This window comes from Mustela lutreola, chromosome 3 (genome assembly GCF_030435805.1).
Source record: "Mustela lutreola isolate mMusLut2 chromosome 3, mMusLut2.pri, whole genome shotgun sequence".
NCBI lineage: Eukaryota > Metazoa > Chordata > Mammalia > Carnivora > Mustelidae > Mustela > Mustela lutreola.
In genome coordinates, this window is record NC_081292.1 from 130072001 (window position 1) to 130094848 (window position 22848).

At 36.6% G+C, this 22848-nt stretch overlaps 1 protein-coding gene across 2 annotated transcripts; it reads right to left on the reverse strand.

Moving 5' to 3' along the window:
* Positions 1-542: 542 nt before the first annotated feature.
* On the reverse strand, positions 543-21177 carry ZC3H15 (zinc finger CCCH-type containing 15). Of its 2 annotated transcripts, none has more exons than XM_059166831.1 (10): positions 21039-21177; positions 13968-14069; positions 9168-9279; positions 8008-8160; positions 7495-7586; positions 5955-6137; positions 4463-4609; positions 4195-4296; positions 3317-3440; positions 543-1361 (listed from the first exon to the last, which is right to left on the reverse strand). In XM_059166831.1, exons 1-10 carry the CDS (start codon positions 21111-21113, stop codon positions 1171-1173), a joined length of 1281 nt encoding a protein of 426 aa, XP_059022814.1. In that variant the 5' UTR covers positions 21114-21177; the 3' UTR covers positions 543-1170. The 2 variants fall into 2 exon arrangements, with proteins under 2 accessions (XP_059022814.1, XP_059022815.1); XM_059166832.1 differs by lacking the exon at positions 21039-21177 and adding an exon at positions 20134-20233.
* Between the last annotated feature and the right edge of the window lie 1671 nt (positions 21178-22848).

Here is a 22848-nt window from a genome sequence, read left to right on the forward strand (position 1 = left end):
GCTTTAGAATCCATTTTTATTTGCAGATAACAAAAGAAACACAGCACAAATATTTGAAAATAAAATGACAAAAAGCTGCTGGCACAATTTGCCATTTGTAAATTATGTCCATTTAACTGTATCATCGTAATTTTTCAGGGAACTCAATGACAAAGACCCTCAGCTCAGTTTTCTGGTGAATTTGTTTACACTCTTTCATTGTAATCAAATTTCAGCATGTAATATTGTTAATACCATTGGTCTCCACAAAAATGGCTAAGTAGTAATTAGTTCTGTAGGTGATATTTAATTAGGCTGATATCTATCAATTAGGGAATTACTCTTTCCTATATTTTTATCTATAGTCTCTTTAAAGCCAAATTCATAGTTTACTGAATTCAAAGTAGTACTGTCAGTATTCTACGTAGTCCCATAACCACTTAAGAGAATCCATTAACTGTGTATACCTTCTGTGCTAACTATATAATCCGAACTATATATAATCCAAACTATAAATTCTAAGAAAATATTCATATAAAAACTTAAAGAAAAAAAGGACTATATTAGGATTTTAATGTATGACGGTCTTTATTTACAACTTTATTGGCAAAAAAAGAAGAGGGGAAACATTTAAAACAGTTTAACACAGGGCATTGCAGCTGATTCTGTCAGGTTAAGGAAGTTTCTTTTTAAATGTCCATCTAATCGTCCAAAGATATACAATACTGAATCTGCATATGCAGTTTCCTTTATGAAATACAGTGCTCATATTTTAGGCAGTCTTTGAAACACATAAATACAAAGAAAAACACTGATTAAAAACTGTATTAAATGAAGGGTATTTTAAATTTAAATTGATATTTATGTTGTTCTTATAATACATGCCCAATGAAAACAAAAAGCTGGAAAAGCAGTCACACTTCCTACTTGAATGGACAGTTACAACAATCATTTTCTGCAATGACCATTATATTTTCAATTTATCATGAACTACTCTGAACTTACTATGAGATGTAGCCAAAGTCAGAAGACAAGACGTAGGGAGAATATTCCTTTTTTGGAGGAGAGTAAGCCCTCCAGAATCAGCATGGGAAATAAACATCCTGTTGAAGAATTCTAGGTGGAAAAAAATTACTGTAGTCAATTTCAACTCATGCTGAGCTGGCTTAATTTTTTCAGACTTGTCTGGTGTCATTCTTCCAAATCAAGTGTGTTTAATTCTTCTTCTAGTTCATCCAAATCTTCCCCAGTAAAAAGATTTTCATCAACAGGAACAGCATCGATGGCTCCATTTTCCTGTCCCTCCCCTTCGTTGTCCTCTTCCAAATCACTTCTTTCACCATTTTCAGCCCTACCTCCAGAAGCTTCACTTAATTTGTTTTCTAAAAGTAAACATTGAAATCAGTAAGGCCAAGAAACAAACACTATTCCATTAGCAACTGAGAGTCACAGACATACTACATTTTTTTTCCTTTTTCAATGAAAGCCTTTCCTAAGATTACTCCAACAAGAAATGATCTTTTTCTTTTCTTTTTTTTTTTTTAAAGATTATTTATTTATTTATCAGAGAGAGAGAGAGGGAGAGAGCGAGCACAGGCAGACAGAATGGTAGGCAGAGGCAGAGGGGGAAGCAGGCTCCCCACCGAGCAAGGAGCCCGATGTGGGACCCGATCCCAGGACGCCGGGATCATGACCTGAGCCGAAGGCAGCTGCTCAACCAACCGAGCCACCCAGGCGTCCCAAGAAATGATCTTTTTCTAAGCCTAAGAAAGCTTAAGCTATATACGTAGTGCAGGTATGTTGTGCACTATAGACATTTGATTGCTTAATGGTATACATTTGAAAGCAAGATTTATCTTATATAATTTAGTGTTTCCTATATGACCCAGCAATTAGGTTTTTAGAAAGTCAACTTCCACATAGTATTTTGAATAAATGACCGTGGAATCAAAAAATGTTTATTAGCAGCTACTTAGCTTTTGATTTGGGGGACAGCAGTTAAATCACACTAGTTGTAATGCTGCAAAGAGATGTGAATCCAAAAACATTTCAACCTATCAAATTGTGAAAAAAAGAACCTAGGGTTATGCAGCTACTTTATAGGCTAGGAAATACTGAGACAACAAAAATGCTGTCTTTTAATGTTCAAAGACACCAATATTTACACAAAGACAATTTTTAATAGCCTTACTTAGATTTTAGCTATTTTAAACATCTTTGATGTCAAGTCTTGGGGGATTATAAACTCTGAAGTACTTGCAATTTTCCCTACTGTTACCATCCCTACTTCTAAAAGGAGCAAATCCAGTCTTCAGATTGGCATTAAGACAATAGGCTGACAGCACTCAGACCTCAGGAGGGCAAGCCAGTTTTTCAAGTTATAACTTGCATTCCTTTATTGTAAAAATAAGGTTAGTTTTTGCTCTCTCAACCTCTGCCTTGATTAGTATTCTACGTTTTCCTCTCATACTAACCATGCCAAACGTTCCCTTTTCTTTCAACTCCTCAGTCAAGGCACCATTAGACATAAATTTTATCAACAAGCCTTACCACCCAGTCCTTCCCCCATTCTCACTCTTAACTGAACTTATTACTTCCATTTCCAGATCTTGTTTCTGTAACTAACACCCTTTCATCTTCCATTTTTCTTCTTCTCCCAGATCTTTTTCCCCTGGTATATAAGCCCTTCCCATGACCATGTCTCCCCCTCAAACAAAATTTGTAAGAGTGATCTGCACTTATTTTTCTCCTCATTCCTCTTATTGCAGTCCTGATGAAAACTGGCACCCTAATTCCTACAATTCCTTTCTTACTACAACTAAAGACTTCCAGTCTAAATCCTACTTAATTTTTCTGAAATTCTTCTTTCTTTTCCTTTGTACTTCTCAAGCTTTCCCTCTTTTGAGTACTCTAACTGATGTTTGCAGTATATTCTACAAAGTTCTCACATTAAGTATTGTGCCTGGGTGATCACGTTCATTCACTCTGAGCTACCAAAGAAAATGATTTTCAAAAGTTTTCCTCCTGTTGACAGTGTCACGTTTGATAATTAAAATATCTCAAAATCAGGAGGTTCCAAACTGATTAGCTACATCTCCATATTCATTTTTGTCCCCTTCTACTTCCAGTTAATGGCTTCAGGATCCACCTAGCCACCAATTGTACAGCTTCCACGACTCACTATTTCTATATATAGCCAAACCATACATATTTATGTTACCAGTCTGGTACCTGCAGACATCAAAGTTTGCCAGTCTGGTCTAACTGTCCACCCCTGCTATCTTTAGACAGCATCCTAGTTCTTGGGATCTTGGAATACAAAAGTTAGCATACTTACCATCCTTTTCTGAAGTGTATGTGCTGAATCTTTCAAGACTGGCTACAGTAATACCTGTCTCATCTACATCTCTTGGGATATACAGGCTTAAATCTATGTCATTTACACTCACAGAATCATCAACCTTTAAAAACATAAAAAATAAAGTTGTTACTTATGAGAACAGCTTTCATAAATTACTTACCTTTTACCTCTGACATTTATCTTAGTGAAACAAAATTATTACTAATGCCAAGTGAAAACAATAACTGACAATTGCCAAAATTCACTCCTTTTCCGAAACTTCTTGGGAAAAAAAGTAGCAATGTCATATTTCAACTTTCTTCCTCTCACATACAGAATATGACATTTTTATTTTCAACTCAAAGACAGAGGTTAAAATTTTATACTATATGAAAAATGAATAATCAGCTATGTTTGCCTGTAACTGAGTGATTTTGCTGTTGTCTCTTGCTCCCTACTCAATTTTCCCCTTACTCTGTTCCTTTTAGTCTCTGTCCCGTTTTTTTTTCCAGTATAAAATATTAAACAAACAAACAAAAAATCATTTTTTTAGGAAAATAAAACACACACTTTTTAGCTAACACATACAAGCATTTAACTCTACCCCAGTCACTGTTCTACTTTCTGTATAAAGAACTATAATATAATTTTATTAACTCATTTAACTCTCACAAGTAGTCTGCATGTAGGGATTATCATTATGACTTTATTACAGATCAAGGTAGAGACCTACCGTGTAAATGATTTCCCAGATTAGAGTCAGGATTTGAACTGAGGCCCTAGAGTTGATTCTCTTAACCATGCTATTCTATTGTTATACTCCACTGTTTCTCTTCATCAACATGAGGAGATGAGGTGCCAAAGCTTCTTCTTACCTCATCACCACCTGTTCCTTGGGTGTAACGGGTATCATCTGCTTCCTCATCATCATCATCAACCAGTTCAGGACGAAATTCAAACACCTCACGACCGCTAATCTATTCAGATACACAAATATATCAACTCATGGTAAAATTCAAACATTTCATGGTCATGGATTTCAGACATAAACATGATTAAATTAAAATAAATTCTTGCATGACACAGAAATTATAAAAATGAAAGAAAAAATAACGAATCTCTTCAGGTGAGTTTGGGACGTACCACTAAAGCCTTCCCTGCCTTGAAGTCTGCTTTTCTTCTTTCCATATCTTGCTCAAGTTTATCAATCTTTTCTTGTCTTTTTCTTTTCTTCCATGCAAGAAAAGATTCTAGAGTGATTTTGGTAACATTTGGACCTAGGGCAGAACGCTGCAAAGACAAAAGAGTTGTTTATTTTCCCACAAATCACCTATAACAATATTTAATAATTTTCTCTTAATGCAATTAAGTTCTTGCCTGTGACTATTAAGACATCAAATTTAGAATAAACAGATTTATTTTCATTTTATATGGAAATGAGTAAAATGAGTGTCCAGAGATACAAACATTTGTAAACACAGTAAAATATATTATTCTGAGCTGCATTTCTTTTCAATACCGAAAATGAGTAAAACCTGTCATATGAGAAATGGTTTTAAAATAAGTCAACTGCTGAAAACAAAAAAATATCAAAAGTACCATGAAAATATCCAAGTATCATTTGTGTTCCTTAGGAAAAGAGGGAAAAAACTAGGCAAAAACACCATCTGCTCCTCAGAGCCAATAACCAAGTAATAAATATATGGAAAAATAATACTTCCTGAACATCTGCCAGCTATCAGTATTAAATGTTTTCTACACATACGCTAACATGCTGATCTCCACAAATAAGCAAACAGAAAGATATGGGAAATTTACCGAGGTTAATAGCTAGTACTTGGCAGAAGTAGGATACAAACAATCCCAAATATACCAGACTCCAAAGTCTGTATTTTCTATTATAGCATAGTGCCTTATATGAGACACTAAACAATATGTCCATTTAAGAACAAATGTATATAATCCCAACCTTAGACACTTACATAGTTAGACAATCCAAAGACAAAATGGATATAATTTGAAATATACAATCCTAAACCTAGTATTTCCAATAATCTCAACATTTTCTTGTCACTCCCAGGAGCCATATCTACTAACTCAGTGGCCCCATCTGCTATCTCATGGAGTAAACCTCTTTTGGGCTGAACCAGAAATGAGGAGCAGAAGATTTTCTTCAATGAGACATATTCCCCTCTACTGACACAGTGAGAGTTTTGACCCCAGGGATGATAAAATATACAACTGGAAAACTGCAGGAGTTGTTTCCTTCAATACGTATTATTGATTAGTAAAATGGCTAAAAAATAAGACATCAGGGGAAACATCTAAAACTTCAAGTTCAATCAGAATATCATTTTAATGAATATACTAGTACAACAATCTTATAGAATTTGATAAACCAGTGGCATAAAAAATTGTTTCATAATCCTAAAATTAATGTCATGATGGACTAATGATTATGGTTAGGTTTATATTCTAGACATAAAATAACTAAAGAAAAAAATAAGGCAACTTTGGGAAAAGGTTCTATTTTTTTCCCCTTCCATAATAACATGTTATTGCCCCCAAGTGGTAAATATTATAATTTCATGATAAATATTACTTTAGTTTTATAGTAGGAAAAAATTCTAGTTACCTCTCTTTCAATAAGATCTTCTAATGAAATTTCATCTTCTTTCTCTTCTTTTTTTTTATCTTTTTTCAATACAAATCCAGGAGGAAGTGCATGACGATACATGCAAATATCACCACCTCCAGGGCATACCCAAAACCAGCCATACTTGTTGTTTTCAATAGCTTCGAGGAAATGCTTGCACACCTGTAGAGACAATATTATTCACAGTAGTGGCTCAGTGAAGTCCATTTACAAGGTAAATGCTTAAATATATGGAACAAGTACATTCTTATTCACATCCTTAGGCTACTCACTTTTCAGAACACCCTTGGCACAGAAACGTACACGTAAATCAATCTTAAAATACTTAATACAATGGTAAATTCCCTTTAGAAGATCTATACAATATTTCTATTTTCAACACTGCTACAAATTCTGAATTACACAAAGGACATGCTTCAGTTTTAACCTTTGTAAATGTAATCCAACCCTGATTTTTAAATAAATGAAAAAAAAATGTGGTTATAAAAAACTAAAACCAATGATTTTGTTTTGATCTTTCCTAAAAACTCATCACATGCAATAGTGATACAAATACTACTTGAATTACCTGAAATTATAGGCAATTTCTCACATCTAAGAAGGGAGAAAGCAAGCAAGGTACAAAAGGAACCAAAGGACAGTGACCTTTGGTGCAGAATACAATTGTATTGAAGCCTCAGGTAATAAACTTTAAAAGAAAGAAGTGAAAATTAACTAATAAACAATATTCTTTTCCTCAAAAAAAAATAGAGCAGATATAAATAAAACTAGTGTTTAGAAATTTTCTAGCTATCAAGGTTTTTCACTATAACTGCACTATAAGTAAATATGTGGGCATAAATGCTGGGTCCGAGAAAAAAGGTATAAATTTTTAAAAGTGCATTTCCTGGAATACTAGAGCCATTACCTATCCAAATTTCATTTTCACCTTCTTGATTTAAAAATCTCATCATTAGTGTAGGTGTTTATCAACTGTCCCTCCATTCACTTTGCATAAGGAAAGAATTCTTGTCTGAATATGTGATCGTGTTCATCCATATCTGAGAGAAAGTAAAATCACCTCAGAAAATGACACTTGGGGACTTTAGTCACATGCTTTTCAAAGGCTACTTTTGAAAAAAGAATCTTATTTTGTATGACTTAACACTTGCAAATTCCAACAAAGCTTGATGCACTTTATAAAAAGCTCCAATAGGGCGCCTGGGTGGCTCAGTGGGTTAAGCCGCTGCCTTCGGCTCAGGTCATGATCTCAGGGTCCTGGGATCGAGTCCCGCATCGGGCTCTCTGCTCGGCAGGGAGCCTGCTTCCCTCCCTCTCTCTCTCTGCCTGCCTCTCCATCTACTTGTGATTTCTCTCTGTCAAATAAATAAATAAAATCTTTAAAAAAAATAAAAAATAAAAAATAAAAAGCTCCAATAATTTAAAAAATAATCCAGTAAAAAATGGCAGCAAATACCTTGCCACATAATTCTCCCTAATGATAAATATCACAGCAACTCAATTCAAGAAAAGGACATACTATTTGAGTTTTTGGTTTTTTCTTTTCCGCCTCACCGTGCTTCTTGTTCACTACTTCTTCCAGCTTTTTCTCATCCCAATTATCCATAGTATCTAAATAAAAAGAGATATGAAAACTAAATACTGTAATTTTATCTGTTCCCAAAACAAACTGCATATCTCCTTAGACAGGAAAGCTGGATATAAGACTTATAACCTGACACATTTTCTTTAAATGACACCAAAGATAGGAATAAACAGTGCTATGAAATTATTCACCAAAATCCCAAGCAGTTTAGGCAAATGAGAAGGTAGTACTGGAAGAAAGGGTGAGACTAATCCAAAAGAAGTAACTGCTTTTTATACATCCTCATTTTTTTAACTAAAGGACATAATGCTGTCAACTCAGATTTTGTGGAAAAGAATTTTTTTTTTTTAACAAACACAGCCTTCCTAAGAGCAAAATATTCTTCAAGTTCTAAATATCTTAGTAACAACCAAAAGATATTTTTAAGAAAATGTCTTAAAAAAATACCTTTTTCAAGTTCTTCATCTCTTGCATCAATGTAAACACTTCGCTTTTCACACTTTCTCTCCAGAGTCAAGTCATGAGAGAACTTACACTTATCTCCTTTAGTACACTGTCCTTGCTTAAAGAATGCACACACCACGGATTTGGGATCTGCACCTACGTCAAATAGCACATGGTATTTGTATTATAATCTGCCAGATCACAAAGTATAGCTTCTGAGATATAATTACTACTGGTGAACTTGTTATTTTCCATTCACTGATGTAAGAGGAAAATACCACTTATAGGTGATTATTAAGACATTTCTTTAAAGCTCATTCTACACCATTTTTTACCTATTTTTGTTTCTTTTATTCTTACCATTATTCCTTCCATTCTTACTCTTATTCCCAGGGGTGGGAAACCAAACAAACTCAGAGGTTATTCCATAGTCACTTGTCTAGTTTGAGTCAATGAGGCAGAGGTAAAAGAGAAATAAATAAACATACATGGAGATATACTACCAAGAGTCTGGAACTTATAATTTATAGAACCACAGGTTGTCTACCAAAGAACAGATATTATAAATCAACTAGCAGACTATCTAAATCCTTACTTTTACCTTAAGTGGGGGGCTAGTGGCTGGATTTATAGTTGTACAATCACATAGCTATGCACATATATAGAGGAATTATAAGAAAGTCATTGATATAGTTTAATTTTGACAAAGGGAATATCCTTTCCATAGCAGACACACCGGCTTATATGAAGAAAATATACATCAAAACAAATTAAAGGTTTTTTAAATTGTAGTTGATCCACAATGTTACATTAGTTTCAGGAATACAACATAGAGATTTGACAAGCCTATATGCCACCCTCACCACAAATGTAGCTGCCACCTGTCACCATGCAATGCTATTACAATACCACTGACTATACTCCCTCTGCTGTACCTTTTATACTCATGACTTCTTCACTCTGTAACTGGAAGCCTATACATCCCACTCCCCTTCATCCTTTTGCCCATCCCAGGCCTCCAACCTCCTCCCCTCTGGCAAAGCATCAGTTTATTCTCTGTATTTATGGGTTTGTGCCTTTTGTGTGTGTGTATTCATAAAACAAATCAAGAGGTTTTAAAATATGAATATTTGATAAAAATACTTCCGACATTTAAAATTTACCTTTACTTATTTTTTGAGCAGCAACTACGGGTTTGAATAGCTCATTTAGTTCCTGCAATTCTTTCTTCTTGTCATCTTTCTTCAATTTCTTTTCAGCCTCACTTTGTGCTACCTAAAATATTCCCAGGAATAATATGAAAATTTGGTTTCATATAAGAAAACTGTTCTCATTATACAATAGTACATAGAGCATCACTAACAAAACATTTGCACATTTATGTATCCATACCTCTTAGTATCAGTGTTACAATGGCCTTTAAGTATATATTAAATCGTATGGTTAAACTATTAAATGAAACTGCGATATCAGTTGACTTAAAATAATTTATAAATGGTACCATGCCAAGTAAAAAGCATATTCAAAAGCTTACAGCAATAAGCATTTATTAAGCATTTGCTACATGCCCAGCACTTTTAGTAAATGGTTCTCACCTGGGATTTTCTTCTTATGACAACCACCCACTTCCCAGAAACATGAGGGTGCCTTTTGAAGATCAGAAATGCAAACATCCGGAAATGCGCAGTCCCAGACAATAAAGAACTGTACCACCCAAAATACCTATTCCCCTTGTGGAAAAACACTGAGCTAGGTCAATGTGGGAGATAAAACAAAACAAATATGACATATGACATAGTTCCAGGCACACGATTTACATACCTAATATGATTAGAGGATTCATCCAGACATTTATATGTCAGGTCCTATGTTAGATGACAGGGAATACAAAGATGAAAAGATAAAGATGCTTATTTAAAGAAGCTCAGACTCTAGTGGGAAGACAGACATGTCAACAACTGTAATATAATACATGGTTCTCTGGGAACAAGGAACGCCTATATGCCTATGAAAACTAGACTGAGCTAACACTTTATGGATGAATTTTTCTGATGGGTAAGAAAAGGAATGCAGAGAGCCAGCCAATGCAAAGAGACAGGCACGAGAAGGAACACAGTATGAGAAACATCAATGAAAAGTTTGGACTGCATCAGTAGGTGACAGGTAAAACTCCGTGGCTTAAAGCAAGTCAATGACACAATCAGACTGTATTTTATAAAGACCACAACGGCAACTGTGTGAAAAGTGGACTAGAAGAAGCCCAAGAACAGCAAGGAAAATGAAGAGGCTAATGCAACTGCTGTAGGCAAGAAAACAAGAGCTTAAAGTAGGCATTAGTAGCAAGGTTGGAGAAAAGAGGTGAGAACTCTTAAGGAGGTAGAACTGACAGTACAAAGTGACTGACTAGACATGAAGTAGAAAAGAGAGGGTGGGGTCTAGGACTATCACATGTATGGTTAGTGCTGTTAAACAAGACAGGGTATACAGGAATAACAGGTTTCAGGGCAGAAGGTGGAGATGAACTCAGTTTTAGACATCCTGAGTATGAGATGCTTACAGAGCAACTGAATAGAGCTACTTAGAAGGCAAGTGGACAAGGATCTTGATACCTGGGGAGAGAGTCTGATTTGAAATAAAGATTTTAGAAACAGTTTACCGATAATAATTGATTAAAACTTTGAGTGTATAAGAGATTATTCAAGAACAGCATAAAGAAGTGATTAAAAAAAAAGTGATAAGAGCAGAGGACAGTTCCCTGAAGAAAACCAATATTAAATGAGCCAACAACACAACTTTAAAAAGCCCATAAAAGGGTCCAAGAAACATCAAAGAAACAGGTGGAAATCCAGCACAAAAAAAGTACTTAAGGAAGGAGAAATTTTAGGAAGGCAATGGCCAAATGCTATAAGGTTAAAGATATCCCAAATCCCAACTTTGATCAGACGGTAGATGTGTTCAAATGGAAAAACTGGAAAACATTTTTTAAAAAGAAAAATTTAAGCATTTTATCTATAATAAAACTATCGTTTGCTCATGAGGTTCATCTCAAACATTTATGGACCCAGAGCAAGGATACATTGGAAGCCCACAAACCATTTCTGTGAATATTTGTAAGTTAGAAATCAAACTAATGCTAAATAAAATATGGTTTGTACCCCTACTTAATCAATATACCTTACAACCTGGAAGGATGGGTTCAAATTTAAAATGCCCAGGTTCCATGGAGTTCTACGCTGGAGCACAGCAGTAAAACAAGAATCAACTTCTGGCTCTTCCTCTTCCCACCCTGAGTTTCATCCCACCATGTGTGTGCATGAAGGTGGAAGGTGTGGGGAAGGACATGGTATGGATTCAGATCTGTCCATACTCCCAGCACATACCCTTCTTTTTTTGTGTATGTGTTGCTGAAGTGAACACACAACCTTCCTTTTGAGTACTTCAGGCATACTGGCAGTACAGTATACCCTAAGTACAGGCAACATGACCTTTGTAGGCCCTGAAGTATTGTGGAGAGGGATGGTATAAACTCCCTTAACCCACTGACTCCTTGCCTGTGGGAGAGCTATGTCTAGAGGAGACAAAGAGTAGGGTCATCCTCTACAGTACAGGGCCTACAGTGGGGTACCTACTGCCTGGCTCTAACAGCAGGACTGCTGCTCATTTTGCAGATAAAAGCCCAAGTACCCAGGAAATTATCAAAAATTATAATACTGAAGGTACTATCAATCCTAACCACCACCACCACCACTGAAAATTTCAGGCTTTCTCGGGTCTATAAAATATAAAATTATCTGTCAATATACTTCCCACTAGAAGAAAAAATAGGAAGAGGAGAACAGGATTGAAAAAAGGAATAAGGGAAGAAAAGTAAATTCTTTTCACACACCCATATTCCCCAGAAGATCCACATTATCTTCTAATTTAACCACCATAGGTACCTTACAAGGGTAATTATCCTTCCACTGTACAGATAATTGTCACTAAAATTTAAGTTCATGTAACAAATAAGATAACTCCAAGATCTAAGCATACATTTTTATTAAACCAGGCTACTAAATTAGCAGCATGGAAGATCAATAGTTTTTGGCTCTACAATCAAGCTGGGCATAAGAAAAGAAAAATGCTCGAGGCACTAATCTGCTGACAATATATGAGAGAGAAATTTGTTTTAGATTGCAGTCACAAACATATATTCTGATATTCTCAGATGAAAAAAAGTATTTCCAAAAGGACAGAGTGGCAAAAAGAATACTTTTTAAAATAAAGATGCAGGTCTGTAAAATCTTAAACTCAAGAAAGTGAAAGATCTAAAGAACATGAAGAAAAGGAGCTACCTTTTTTGAACGTGTTGTCAATAGATAAAATGATTTCAAAATTCATATGGAAGACAAAATGCCTAAGAATAGCCAAGAAAAATATAAAAATAAGTAACATTTGGGGGAAAGGATTCCTTTAAGAGCTAACAGAACAGGGGCAACCAGGTGGCTGAGTGAGTTAAGCCTCCGCCTTCGGCTCAGGTCATGATTTCAGGGTCCTGGGATTGAGCCCCGCATCAGGCTCTTTGCTTGGCGGGGAGCCTGCTTCCCCCCCCCCCCCACTTGTGATCTCTGTCTGTCAAATAAATAAATATAATCTTTAAAAAAAAAAAAAAAAAAAAAGAGCTAACAGAACATGTTACTAAGGCACTATAATAAACATCAATGGGATACTGGTTTAGGGACAGACAATAAACAGAACAGAAAAGAAAATCCAGGAATAGATCCTAATATATTTGAGACTTTACTATATGTCAACAATGGTATTTCAATTTGGTAGGATAAATGATGCTGGTGTAAATGGCCATTTATTTGAAAGAATATTAACTTACTGACATATAAAATAAATTCATGACAAATTATAGACTTTAAAAATAAAATAGAAATCTAGGAAAAACACACATAATCCAGTGGTGCAAGAGACTTTTTAACTGTATTTTTAAAAAGCTAGACATACCTGACAGTACAAAAAATAAAAATTATTGTACAGCAAATGAAACAGAAACATCACAAATTATCTGTAATGCAGGCAAAGGTGTCTCTCATAAATTGACAAGAAAAAGACAACCAGAAAAGCAAAAGATATGAATACACAAGTCAGAGAAGTATAAACCCAGACAGCCAACAACCATTTGAAAAGGTACTCAAAACAGAATAACCAAAAAACAAAACAAAACAAACAAACAAAAAAAACCTCAAACTCACTTGTAGTGAGGGAAACAAAGCAAAGAATGAGGTCTCAATTTATACTTACCAGATTGGAAAACATTAAAAAGAACGTTAGTACCTATAACTCATGCACTGCAGATGAAAATGCGAAGGATTACAATCGCCACAGAAACTAATCTAATCTATTAAAATTAGATATCTGGGGCACCTGGATGGGTCAGTTGGTTAACCATCAGATTCTTGATTTCCACTCATATAATGATCTCAGAGTCAAGAGATCGAGACCTGCGTTAGCTCGGAGCTAATTGGGATTCTCCCCTCCCCACCCAGCTGGCACTCTCACACTCTCTCTCTTTAAAAAAACAAACAAATAAAAAAAAGAAGTCCATTTCCCTTGATCTAGAAATGTGTCACAAAAAAGCAAAAATGCCTGTTAAGAACACATGTACACAGACATTTCTCATAGAATTATTCTAATGTCAAAAAGCTAGAAACAAAGTGATCACTTATAGTGAAATGGATGTTTACAGTACACCCATATTGTAGAATAGTATGAAGCCATTAGAAGAAATTAGAGCTGTATCAAAATGACTTAGAGAAATATCTAAGACATACTGCTGAGTAACAGAGGCAAGATACAGAAAAGTTTTAGAGTAGGATTCCATTTTAAAATACAATTACCATTCCAAATACGTCTATCTGTAACAAATGCCTTATTACATCCATATGAAAAAAATGCAGAAATTTTAAGTTATTTACCTGACGTGGATTTTGTTGGCCAAACTTAACCTGATGAGTGACAGCCTTAATAAACTTCTGTTGCTTTGCTCCTTTCTTATTCTTTAGACCAAAAGTTTTGTCCTGAATGAAAAAGAGTACAGAAATATCTTAACAATTTATATTAATTTCTCATCTATTTTTTTCAGTGATATCTAAAAATCACTCTTTCATTTATGCAAAAGGAAACTTTTCTTTAGTATGCTACATAAACATGTGAAACACTAAAACATCAAGTTGACCCAGAATTCTTTACAATTCAATATATACTTAAAACCTTAAAACTATCGTTATTAAACCTGTTACTCTAAGATGCTTTATCCAAAGTGTGTTTCAGAATATAAATTCTACAGGATGTGCAGGGTTGGAATACAGGACAAGATGACCTACAGTCAAGAAAGTTTAGGAAAATGCTTGCCTAACAGTGTTTTTAATGCTTAAATGTAAGATATCTTAGAGCTTTTACCAGAAGGGATGCAGTATGTAGCAATTCTGAATCTTTTTTTTTACTTCAAAATGCATTCTTCTCAGAGTACCCTAAGGGATTATGTACTACCGAACACATTTTAGGAATACTGCATAAATATTATGTACTCCACTGGTTTTGTTTGTTTTTTGTAAGAGAATTATCTTCTCAAAACAATTAAAAATTTTTTTTTTAAAGATTTATTTATATGGGTGCTTGAGTGGCTTAGTTGGTTGAGCTCTGTTCTTCTACTGAGCCAGTTACCAATTTACCCATACACTATCAATCTTTGTAGACTGAGGTTCAAACAGATGTTTCACTTTATCATGAAGTAAGCTTCATGCCCAATATGCGGGTTGAACTCATGAGCTCCTGATCAAGAGTTCCATCCATGCTCAGGGAACCTGGGAGGCTCAGCTGGTTAAGCATCGGCCTTTGGCTCTGGTCATGATACTAGGGTTCTGGAATCAAGTCCCATATTGAGGGGGGGGGGTCCTTGCTCAGGACCTCTGCCTACTGCTTCCCCTGTTTGTCTGCTTGTTCTCTCTGACAAATAAAATCTGGAAAAAAAAAAAAAGTTGCATGCTCTACCAACTGAATCAACTAGCTGACCCTAGATGTTTGATTTTAAAATGGGAGTTTGCATCTTTTTCATTCTCTTGTTTGTGGGTAGATCTGAGAAAGGATGAAGCGGCAAAAAGGTCTATACTATTGAAAGAAACGTTGAGACCCTCTAAAAATAATTAGTCTGAAATAAACTTACGATTTTAAAGCCTTCATTTTGGTATTATTCTGAGGGAAGGGACAAAGTAATAGGAAGTATTACAGCTGCAGAATACCTATGTGGACACGTTGGAAATGAAAAACAGTACTGATACAATTAGTATTTGAGAACATTCAGCATGACGTAACTTTACAGAATCTCAAAATCAGTAAAACAGATCTTTCAGTTTTCTTAACATTTGCAAAGTTGAAGACAGTTCAGCTCTAGAAGGTTCTCATTAAGAAGTATCTTTTTATTCATTCACATCTACATCCAACCATATACCAAAATTTCACTTCCCCTACTTAAATTTCTCTCATGTTTTAATATCCCATATTTCAAAACTCTACAATTACTCTGTAATTTACGCATGTAAAAAAAATAGGACATACAAACACGCTGAAGAGTTTTTTTTAGGGCCAGTGTCCCCTCCCCCCTTTTAAAAAAAATATGTTTATTTGACAGAGAGAGGGATCACAATTAGGCAGAGGGGCTGGCAGAAAGGGGGAAAACAGGCTCCCCGCTGGGCAGGAGCCAGATGTGGGACTTGATCCCAGGACCCTGAGATCATGACCTGAGCTGAAGGCAGAGGCTTAAGCCACTGAGCTACCAAGGTGCCCTTGGTGTCCCTTGTTTTTATAGGTAAGAGAGTTCAACATTCAATTCAGTAAGAAGAAAAGATGGTCAAGTATGTGATATAATGAAAAGAAATGAGCACATGCAGCAACCGGGTATGAAATGACACTTTCCTTTTACAAAAGTGAGTTCTCATGGGAGGTAGGGGAGATGGAAAAATCCTAGATAAAAATTTCAAGATCAAAGTGCAAGTACATCTACATAAGGCCTGCCAGAGAAGAGCATAACTAGGGTTCAAACCATGCCCCATAAGTTAACCACAAAACTATTGAATAAACAAGCAAGATAGATAACAAACAGCAAGACAGATACTAACATATGAAGATTTAGGAAAGAAAAAAGTGCTCTAAGGGGACTTGCCTAGTTAGAAAAAAATACTCATGACAACAGTTTCTGATAGAAGTATATAAGCTCCAGATCCCAGAAGAAAAACAGTTTTTCAGGTTTAATTACACCGCTTTAGCACATAATTAACCAGCCTAAAAGAGATAATGAATGAGTTGTGATTTTAAAGTCTTTAATTAGGGTAGGGCTCAGAAATCATTATTTTTTTTTCAGAGACAGGGGACACATCTATTCAGCACTCATGAAACCTAAAGTCAACATATATTTTATTGAATCCTCTTAACAATCTTATGTTATATTGAAGCTGAGAACTGTTCAACAATTCTGAAGTCAGACTGTATAGTGTAATGATTTAAAAGTATAAGCTCGAGCCAGGCTGCAAAAGTTCTAAGCTCAAACAAAACTGAGCAAATTACCTTCTTTGCCACAGTTTACTTATTTGTAAAGTGGGTCTCACTCTAACCTTTTAGGACTGTTGTGGAAGTTAAAAGATTTACTACAAAGTAGTGGAGCACACTGGTTAACAGTAGGAGGCCTGCAGCCACACTTCTGGGTGTGAATGGTGGTTCTCCCAATGGCCAATTTAGTAACCTTAGGCAAGTTATTTAATCCCTGTACCTGTTTCCTCAATTACAAAAAGGGTGATAAAACTTATCTCACTCAGAGAATTAAAAAAGCTGCATAAATTTATCACTTGTACCTGGCTTGTCTTCTCTCTCCAACACATTGATAATTGTGTCTGGCTCACTAAGTGTTAACTAAGTGTTAACTATTAAGTGACACAGATGATATTTGAACCAAGGTATATTGGACTCCAAGCAAAGTCTTTGTTCTTTCCACCATGAAAAACCATTTTCCAGAGAAACCTAGTTAGGTTACTATGCAGGTTGGTACACAAAAAGCTTTCTGAATACCACATTGCTGATGTGGGATACTAACACCACCTATATATATATAGGATGGTTTATAATTTGGAATACTTCAAAAGGGCTTTCTCCCTTTTTCTTGAATTTAGGACACGTATGTGAAGATTAACTTGGATTTTTTGCAGGTGGGGAGTATGAGACAGGAAGACTGGAGGTTACAATTGAACCCAAATCGTGCTTAAAATAAAACTGGGAGGGGCGCCTGGGTGCCTCAGTTGGTTAAGCAACTGCCTTGTGCTCGGGTCAGGATCCTGGAGTACCACATTGGGCTCCCCACTGAGTAGGGGGCCTGCTTTTCCCTTTGACCCTCCACTTCCCGTGCTTTCTCTCTCTCTCTCAAAGAAATAAAATCTTAAAAAAAAAAAAAAAATCTCTTATTTAAAAAAAATAAAAAATAAACTTGGAAATAGTAGTCCTCATTGGATCAATATGGTCCCAAAGTTTAGGTTATAAGGAAGGAACAGTGTATGTGTATGTTTCAGATGTGCAAAACTGAATACAAAGCAGTTCAGAAAACATTTTTTTTTTTTTTTAAAGGATGGCTCCCTGAAGCTCCAGAGCCTTAGCATTCAATGAACTCCAGACTTCCTTAAAACTGACCCTTTCTTCTTCCCCCTGCCATCCCATTAAGTAATCATGCTTCTTTTACAGCCAGCCTAGCCTCCACTCCTTAAATAAGATGTGTGAAAACAAGGGGAAAGGGTTGGGAAAGCAGGACAATCTAGTCGTCTCTCCAAGACAACTAGAGACTACCTTTTGGGAAAATAGCATAAGCAGAAGCAAGCACTGTTTTATTTCATTAGTCATTGTCTACCTCCCTCACCCGCCACACGCACTGTCTAATGTATTTTTGTTCTCTATTCATGAAATGGATATTCTACAGCTGGTTAATCTAACTTCAAATAATCAACAACTGACCTTGACTAAAGTTTTTCCATTGGCAACCAATCATTTCTCTTTCTCCATCCTTTACATATCTGGATACCATCTCTTTAGGTGTCTTACTACCACTTTCTTGCTGCTACAAGTCCTTAGCTGGACAATTTATTTGCATGCCCTACAACTCAAGGATCCTTTCTCTTTCCATTTTCAAATCCACTTCTCAAAGTTGACTTCAGTTTATTAAATGTCAGCTATAAGAAAGCAAATAGTATAAGCCATTTGAGATAACTGCATAAATGTCTAACAGAACCATAACATATTTTTATATACTCATTTCAGAAAGAAAATACCTATTAATACAAATCAATTAATACATTTTGGAAAGGTTAAAGAGAGAAAGAAAAAAATGTAGGCAACAGAAGGAAATTATTTCAGATGACAGAAAGTAAACCCTTTATAGACTGCACAGGCCAGTCTGATTATTTTCACTTACTAGTTCTTTTTTAAATAGTAAATAATAGTAGCTGCCATTTATTATCTATATGTCAATTATTTTACAAACATCATTTCATTTAACCCACAGCTCTATAATATAGGAATTAGTTCCATTTTGCTGATAAGAAGTACATCAGTCTTTGCTCCCAGCTCCTCAATCAATTTTCATCCTTAACCCCATACACTAGCCATCAGGATATGCTAGGGTTTGGGATAAGTTAAAAAAAAAAAAAAAGTCATCTATAATATTTAACAAAGAGAAATATATTGTTTCCTAACCAGGCTGAGTAATAGAATTTTCTACATAAATCTCATTTCACAACAAATGATAAACTTAACACTAAATTCACTAGGGGGTATTTTTGTACCTCTCCACTGGTAGCAAATATCCATGCAGTACACTTGAGTCTACAAAACCTTACTACCATTAAGGGGGGAAAAAAAAAAGATGCCCACCATATATGATAAATGGGAGGGAGGGGCAGGCTAATATCATCACTGTTCGGGTATTTTTGGTTAAAAAACGCAGCTGTCTTATTTTGTATTTTTCTTTGGCTAAGTTTTCATTAATGAAACTAAGGTTGCTTTCTCTTTGCCTTAAGAATAACTGTGTACAAGATGAATGAACCCATTATATACCGACACTTTGAGTTGAGAAACAGTACATAACTTTCATGTAAAACTCCTTAAAACAAAAATACTACTCCTGCCAATTTAAAATAAAAATCACTGCATACAGTTAAAGTTCAATAATGTAGGAGGTATACTTTGTCAGGTAACATTTAATTTCACGTCTATAAGGAAATTTCACTTTGTATCATGTTAATTCAATCTTAGTACAGGAAACTGACAAGCATAATGTGATCCCTAAAATGTCCCTTGTTTACATAGCAGTGAGTGCTATGAGATCACCATTCCCAGAGATCTACTCAAATGCCAGTGTCCAGATTGTTCAAAAAGGTGACAGGAGACACATGTGTGAAGAAGATAGTTATTTGCTTTTAAAGTTCTGGCTATCTGCTTCATCACAGTTCTAAATAGAACAAATTAGCAATAAGAATACAGGTTGGGAGAGTGCACCTGAGTGGCTCAGTCAATTCAGCCTCCAACTCTTGACATCAGCTCAGGCCATGATTATAGGGTTATGAATTCGAGCCCACTTAAAAAAAAAAAAAGATAGAAAAAAAAAGAAAAAAAGAATACAGGTTCTGCTTCAGAGCTGGAACTCAGCAATGATTACTAGAATTCTTTATAAGCATGTTAAACCAGCAGACTTTAAAAATTATGTAAAAATTGACAAAGACAAGTTCCAATAAGGTTTATACTATGAAGCCTTGAGGGTTTTCACTGATGTTTTTCAAGGCTATAACTACCAAATATTAAAAACAGTAATCATTTAGGTATGCCTGGGTGGCTCAGTTGGTTAAGCGTTTGTCTTCCACTCAGGTCATGATCCCAGAGTGCTGGGATTGAGTCCCGCATGGGCTACTTGCTCAGTGGGGAACCTGCTTCTCCCTCTGTCTGCCGCTCCTCTTGCTTGAGTGTTCTCTGACAAATAAATAAAACCTTTGAAAAACAAATAAACAAAACCAGTAATCATTTATAAATAAACTCATTTCAAAACAACCAACATACATTTTGGTGTCCATTATTCAGGTATACCATAAGCAGGAAAATGGTCATAGGTTTTTCCAATTATATCCAAAGAACACGAAGAACCTTTTAAAAGTCACTGATGGTTCACTCTCAGGAAACTCACTGGTAGTCATTAGAAGGCAAATACAAAACATTCAAGAACGTCAATAATGTTCCTCGGCCATAAAGAGCTGTAGACTCAGGGCACTAACTGAATAAATGTGTGTGTATACACACATATATATGCGCATCTACATATCTGTGAATACATAACAAATTCAAATACGGCACTTAATACAGCTAGTGACACTGAAACAATCTCTTTTAAAGCAGAGCGGATTAATTCACAACGTATATATACAGAGCCACGTACAAAACGGTGAGCTGCGACCTTAAAGAAACCATCACTCTATGAAACTTGTAATGGATCGAAAAAGCCACGAAGTGGTAATTTGTTAGCTCGAAACAACTACCCCTCCTAAGTGATGGGTAAAATTGGAACACAAAGGATCCTCACGAGCCGACCCCCCAGAAAAAGTCTGACCCAAGCCCATTCAGCGCACTTTCCAAAAACACCAGGCTAGAAACGTCTTCAATTTTAAGGACTAGCGAAGGTCAAAACCCTGAAATGGGTAGGGGAGAGGGGTGCCCTTTCGGACCTGGGTCGGGGAAGGCGGGGGCGTGGGCGGAGAAGCAGAGGCTGGGTGCGGGGGCGCCAGCAGCGTCACTATAGCGATGAGAGGTAGGGAGCGTCATCACGGGGCTGGGGAAGGGGCAGTGGGCCACAGAGCCAGAGGGGGGACACGTCGTCCCGGAAGACACGAGCAGAAGCCGTGGAGCGGGGAACCAGGAGGCTGCTTCCCTGAGGTCTCACAGCATGAGTGGGGGAGGGGGTGGGTACTCACTTCAATAATCTTCTCCTTCTTTTTCTGCTCCGCCTTTTTGCTGCCCCCGGCCTGAGCCTGTTTCTTGGGGGGCATTGCGGAGACAGGTGGCACCGGCCAGACTTAAGCGCAGCTGGACACCGTCAGGGGAGCTGGCCCCGCGGCAGGAGGAAGAGGACACGGGCCTCCTTCGCCGCCGCACCGCACGGAAAGCAAGGCGCTCACTCGCCGCCGAAATGCGGCCTTTGCGACAGGTCGGTGCCGCAGAGCATTGTGGGTCGCGAGGAGGGCGCCCGGAAACGGAGCTGCGCGTGCGCTTCTGCCGCGGCCGGCCAGGAGGGGGCAGGGAAGGGACGTGGGGAAATGACTTGGCATCACTTGTGATGTCGTTCATCCACCTGGTCCTTTCTAGGTTGTGTCAGGCCTTAGGATCAATGAGGCGAGTTGGTTGGCGCCCGCTGCGCTTTGGTCCTCCCTTCAGGTTCGTTGTTGTTGAGGATGGGCGATTCTTTTTTCCTACCTGCTAGGTTAATAATTGCCCTTATTATCATTATCATCCTGAATGATCACCGAGCAGTCGCCGCAACTCAGCGCTGCTCGGAGGCCACGGTACTCAGGACTTTGTTAGGCACAGATGGAACAGGGCCGGCGAATACAGCATGCTTCGGGTTCCTGCAAAGCCTTATTAAGGCATGGAAAAAGTTTCATTTGAAGGGAACCAGGCGTGGCAGCCCAGAGAAGGGGGAATTTGAACTCTTCTGATGTACTGTACTTATCAAGTCGTTTTCAGAGTTCAGGAAAGTGTCTAGATGATTCCTAAAAACCCATTTGTAATGTGAAAACCAAACCTAGTTTGGGGGTGGAGAGCACATCTCAACTTTCATTAAGTTCTTGAGAGGCTGGAAACTACTTGGCACATTACACACGTTATTTCATTTAGTTATCACAAGGACTTTGAGGTAGGAATTGTTACTATTTGTGTTTTATAGATGAGGCACAGAAAGAAAGAAACATGCCCAAGGTTATGTTAAAGGCTGAGCCACGGATTTCAACTTTGACAGTTTCATTCATTCCTATCTAAATTCCTATCACTAAAATTACAAAAGTCTAGATTTCTATCACTAATATTGCAAAAATGGTCCTGTTTGAAAAAGTACGTGAATGAATGGCTGGCGCCTGTTAATATTTCTACAGACCAAAATACTGTTGTGTGTGTGTGTGTGTGTTTTAATATAATGCTTGGCTGTTACTTTTGTTCCATGATTATCATTTAATGTTTCTGTTAGAAAAGTACTATAGGGCCTAGAGTCATCTTTATAGATAAAGGTTTTAAATCTTTTTCATTAATTTCCATATGGAGAGAACTAAGAGTTCCTTTAATTAGTGCAATTGATTATTTGAGTAGTAGCTTTCAACATAAGCTAGATAATGCCAAAAAATCCCAAGTATGGGTGTGTGTGCTTGTGTATATGTGTTTGTGTATATAAAGAACTTTCTAAACTTATGATGGGGTTATGTCCTGATAAAACCATGGTGAGTTGAAAATATTAAATCAAAGTGCAATTAATATATTTAATCCACTGACCATCATAGCTTAGCCTAGCCTACCTTAAACATGCTCAGAGCACTCACATTAGCTTACAGTTGGGCACAATCATCTAATGCAAAGCCTATTTTATAATGAAGTATTTAATAGCTCATGCAATTTATTGAACGTTGTACTGAAAGCAAAAAAAAAAAAAAAAAAAGAATGGCAGGGGTGCCTGGGTGGCTCAGTCATTAAGTGTCTGCCTTCAGCTCAGGTCATGATCAAGCCCGCAATAAGCCCTGT

Bases quoted from the DNA above. Each gene is read 5' to 3' on its own strand.
- ZC3H15 (XM_059166831.1), bottom strand. From the start codon at position 21,113: ATGCCCCCCAAGAAACAGGCTCAGGCCGGGGGCAGCAAAAAGGCGGAG. The intron at 9,280-13,967 runs GTAAATAACTTA...GGAATATTTTAG, and splicing joins GCCAACAAAATCCACGTCAG to GTAGCACAAAGTGAGGCTGA. The intron at 6,138-7,494 runs GTATGTCCTTTT...TTGTCTCTACAG, and splicing joins AAAAACCAAAAACTCAAATA to GTGTGCAAGCATTTCCTCGA.